Here is a 4,479-nt window from a genome sequence, read left to right as displayed (position 1 = left end):
CTGTACCTTTTCACTTTTATTATTGCATTTAAAAAAGAAAGTCCCTATGATTTTTTTTCCCAGTTTTTGGGTTTCCACTTTGTCATGTAAGTACCTTTCCATTTTTATATTTGCATAAAAAAGACAAAGATCAAGAGGCTCCAGTCTGCTTAAAATGGTGGTTTATCGGATCATGATGCCATGAAATTTCTAATTACATGTAATTGCTCTTTAAGTCAGATAAAAAAAATATGAGCGCAATGTGTACAATTTATCTCATATCACAAATTTGCACGCATATTACTAGGGGTGCACTCAGTCCGAATACGGCTCAGATATGATGCTTACCATATTCATATTCGCTTACTCATCTCGGATACGGATATGTCTCGGTAAGGAAAATTCATAACTATATCCGTTAAAATCGGATACGGTTACGGATATACATACAGATATATGAGCGGATATGCATGCGGATACAAAACGGATATGAGAAAACTAGATAGTATGGAGAAAAATCATAGTTCATGTGATACAAAAGAGTTCGTTAATATGTTCATTATAATTGAAAAGTTAAGATTAGACATATGATACAAAAGAGTTCGTTAATATGTTCATTATAATTGAAAAGTTAAGATTAGACATATTGATCATCAAAATTAATCACAAATTCATAATCTAAGGAAAAGTTAAGATTAGACATATTGATCATCAAAATTAATCACAAATTCATAATCTAAGAATCGAAACTATTGTAAGAGTATGACTAATATGTATTCGGATATTTCGGATACGGATATATATATTTAACTACAAAACCATATCTGTAACCATATCCTATCGGTTATAGATTTGAGTAACCATATCTGTATCCTAACAGATACGGTTACAGATATTTCCTCAAATATGAATACGGTTTAGCACCCTTACATATTACACAAGCTAGGAATTTTTAGATCTTGCAAAAACCCTAAAAAACCACCAAACGCAGCAAATAAAATCACACAAGATTTAACATGGAAAACCCTCAACAGGGAAAAACCACGGGATCAAAATTAATCCACTATCACCTTCAAATTACAATCTTTTGCACGGACAAAGACTGTCAAACCCTCTCTCACTCTTTCTCTCTACACTTCTTCTCCTAACAATAGAAGGATATATATAGAGACACCAAAACCCTATCTCTAGCCTAACTTCCTAATTAGAATAAAATTCAACTCCCAATCATGATGGAATCCGAACTCCTAATCATGATAGATCACTAACCTTATCTATTTCTCATGAAGTTATACAAAGAATTAAAAACTCTATCCTAACTTGGAGTTTGAGTAGATACCCAATATATCATCACTCGACGAAAAATCTCCAAGCGTCTCAACGACTTCAGAAAAACTCACTCTCTTCATCTTGTTCTTCACCTCTCCCTTGTGGATAAGAGTCTGAGAAGAGTAATCTGCACCATTAACGGATCGCCCATCTAAATAGCAAATATGATTGCTACTCTTCCTCCCTCGCAAAATCAAATCGACATCTCTATACACATTGTACCATTCTCCTTCACCCACATACTTGTACCCACGTGATGTCATCTCACCCAACGAAATTAAATTAGCACCACATGTCGGCACATATATCACATGATGAAGAATTCCGACCTTCCTAGTGTGAAGTTTGAGGCGAACACTTCCAACACCTTCAACCTTCATCTTCTCGTTGTTTCTAACAATCACGTCGTCAAATTATTCATCTATCTTCAATGTGTTAAAATAATTTTTATTGTTGCAAATGTGCATAGAGGTTGCAGAATCTAACACCCAAGTGTTACTCGCATCAGTACTTGCACTCTGCATCAATAAAACCACATCTTCATCACACACAACCACTGAAGAGTCCGTCTTCTTCCCATTTTCTCGAAGCTTCATCTGTCTAATACTTTTCAAATCATCACGCATCTGGGAACATCTGAACTGAATGTGACCCTTTTCTCCGCAATAATATCACTCTTTTTCGTTGTCGTCTTCGGCCCGAGATTTTGACCTTCCTCGATAACTATCACATCTCCCCATACTCCTCCCTCGATTAGACCCTTTAAAAGCTAGTGCACTCTCACCACCATTAGATGTGCTCTCCTTTCCCATCATTCTTTCATTCTCATGTATGAGAGCTGTCACATCATCGAACTTCAAAGTCTGCTTCCCTGCAATTATCGTCTGAACTAACGGCTTGTACGACTTTGGCAAGGAAGACAATAGGAGTAACGCCTACTCTTCTTCTTTAATCTCCTCATCAATATTCATAAGTTAGCAACCTAGCTGATTAAAGGCATTGATGTGATCTTGAATTACATCTTTCATCTTCAACGAATAAAGCTCCATCCTTAAACACAATCGGTTGGTCATCGACTTCAATGCATAAATCCCCTCGAGCCTTTCCTACAGCCCCCTTGGTGTGCTCTCTTGCATAACATTGTACATCATCTCGGGGGCGAGTGCCAAATGAATTGTGCTAACCGCCCTCTTTTGTATGGAACTCCATTCAACATCCTTCAATCCTTCAGATTTCTTCTCCTCCAAAGCTTGATCAACACCTTGCTGCACAAAAATATCTTGAACCGTGCACTGCCATACTGCAAAATTTGTCTTGCCATTGAATAGCGGAATATCAAACTTCGGACCCGAAGAAGTCATCATCCTCTAACCATGATCAAAATTCAAATCAGTCACTGTAGAGATTGAATTTGATAAAACCAACGTTAAAAACGAACCCAGCACGTCGAAAAACGTAGGAACAACTCCTGGATCACCAAAATCCGCCCCCAAATCCTCGATCAAAAGACAAATCAACCTCAAACGTTGGATCTGCCACCGCTACAGTACCAACCACTACAGTATCATGAACAGTGCGTCACCGTGAATAGTTCCATCACTACAGTACGGTGGTGAACAGTGCTGTTGCTATAGTTCCGTTGCTACTAATGTCATTGCAAATCTCGAATCTCCACGAACCGTCGAACCCCGCTCTGATACCACTTGTAGGGATTTTTAGATCTCGCAAAAACTCTAAAAAATCACCAAACGTAACAAATAAAATCACACAAGATTTAACGCGGAAAACCCTCAACATGAAAAAACCACGGGATCAAAATTAATCCACTATCACCTTCAAATTATAATCTTTTGCGCGGACAAAACCTGCCAAACCCTCTCTCACACTTTCTCTCTACACTTCTTCTTCTTCTCCTAACAATAGAAGGATATATATAGAGAAACCAAAACTCTATCTCTAGCCTAACTTCCTAATTAGAATAAAATTCAAACTCCCAATCATGATGGAACCCAAACTCCTAATCATGATAGATCCCCAACATTATCTAATTCTCATGGAGTTATACAAAGAATTAAAAACTCTATCCTAAATTGGAGTTTGAGTAGATACCAAACACATTCAATTCACTAGACAAAAAGCCCTTGTTGGCGCTTTTTAAATAAAATAAACAGCTTACTTTCGGGACTTTCAATTCACTGATATTTCGAGTGATAAAAATTAGTACTTCCGGGAGTTAAGGTGCTCTTTTTCATCATCAATGCACATATCCCCAGAATTTGATGATTTACATGAACTTACTTAAGCTTGGTATTTTTTATATTGGATTAATTTTAGCTCTACTTATGACGTCTCTATACCTTTAGGATGTTCAACAAGGAGCTTCCACGTCACTTGCAAAAAACAAAAAAGGAAAGAGATCACGAACAAACTGAATTGCCAAGGTATGCAGAGAGATCACATAATCAACACCTGATACTTACATATATATTTCTTCAATTAACATTTTCTCTATTATGAATTCTGCATTAAAATGTGGAAAATTCATCTACCTATAAGTTCAATATATCTGAAACAGAAGTAAATAATGGTGAAGAAGCTGAAAATTAAGTACAAGAAAGTCACATCCCTGAACAAGAATCAGATTGGTTTTTAAAATTCATGTTTGTTTTCATTTTCAGCCATCTCCAAAGCGTTACTCATAGGATATACATAAAATCATTACAATATGAAACATAATGAAACAGCATGCACAAAATTTCTGCTAAACTTGGACAGAATTCGTCCGAGCTTGGATAACTTGAGCTCTCCAAGCGAAAAATTGTCGACAACAAGAATTGATTCCCATTGCAATCCCAAACCCAGCAAAAGATGCAAACAGGATTGCGAAAACTGCTTTCAGTTGAAGCTGCACGAAAGATGAAAAGATATCAAAGGCTTAAAAAATAGAATGCTTGAGACATTAGGAAGTATTGTTCTAAAGAAAAAGCAGATGAACTGAAGTAGGCTTTTAACTCCCAAGAACTCAAACTAGGTCTTCCAATCATTCATGTACCATTAATTAAGCCTTAGGTTGTAATTAGCTGATACTTGGATCAGCAAAACAATAATCATGAAATAAGACATAAACCGAGGGGGTTTTACATGAATTAAAATAGTTGAGCAGGGATTTCT

The 4,479-nt window shown here is 36.5% G+C and overlaps 1 protein-coding gene across 1 annotated transcript in view; it reads right to left on the bottom strand.

Moving 5' to 3' along the window:
- LOC109849355 overlaps positions 3,883 to 4,479 on the bottom strand; it is an 11,092-nt gene continuing 10,495 nt past the window's right edge. The window contains exon 8 of the mRNA XM_020419177.1: positions 3,883 to 4,213. Within this exon, the coding sequence (XP_020274766.1) occupies positions 4,070 to 4,213 (144 nt within the window). The 3' untranslated portion in view covers positions 3,883 to 4,069. The remainder of the gene's footprint in view (positions 4,214 to 4,479) is intronic.

Source organism: Asparagus officinalis, chromosome 7 (assembly GCF_001876935.1).
Source record: "Asparagus officinalis chromosome 7, Aspof.V1, whole genome shotgun sequence".
NCBI lineage: Eukaryota > Viridiplantae > Streptophyta > Magnoliopsida > Asparagales > Asparagaceae > Asparagus > Asparagus officinalis.
This window is presented reverse-complemented; position numbering and strand designations above follow the sequence as displayed.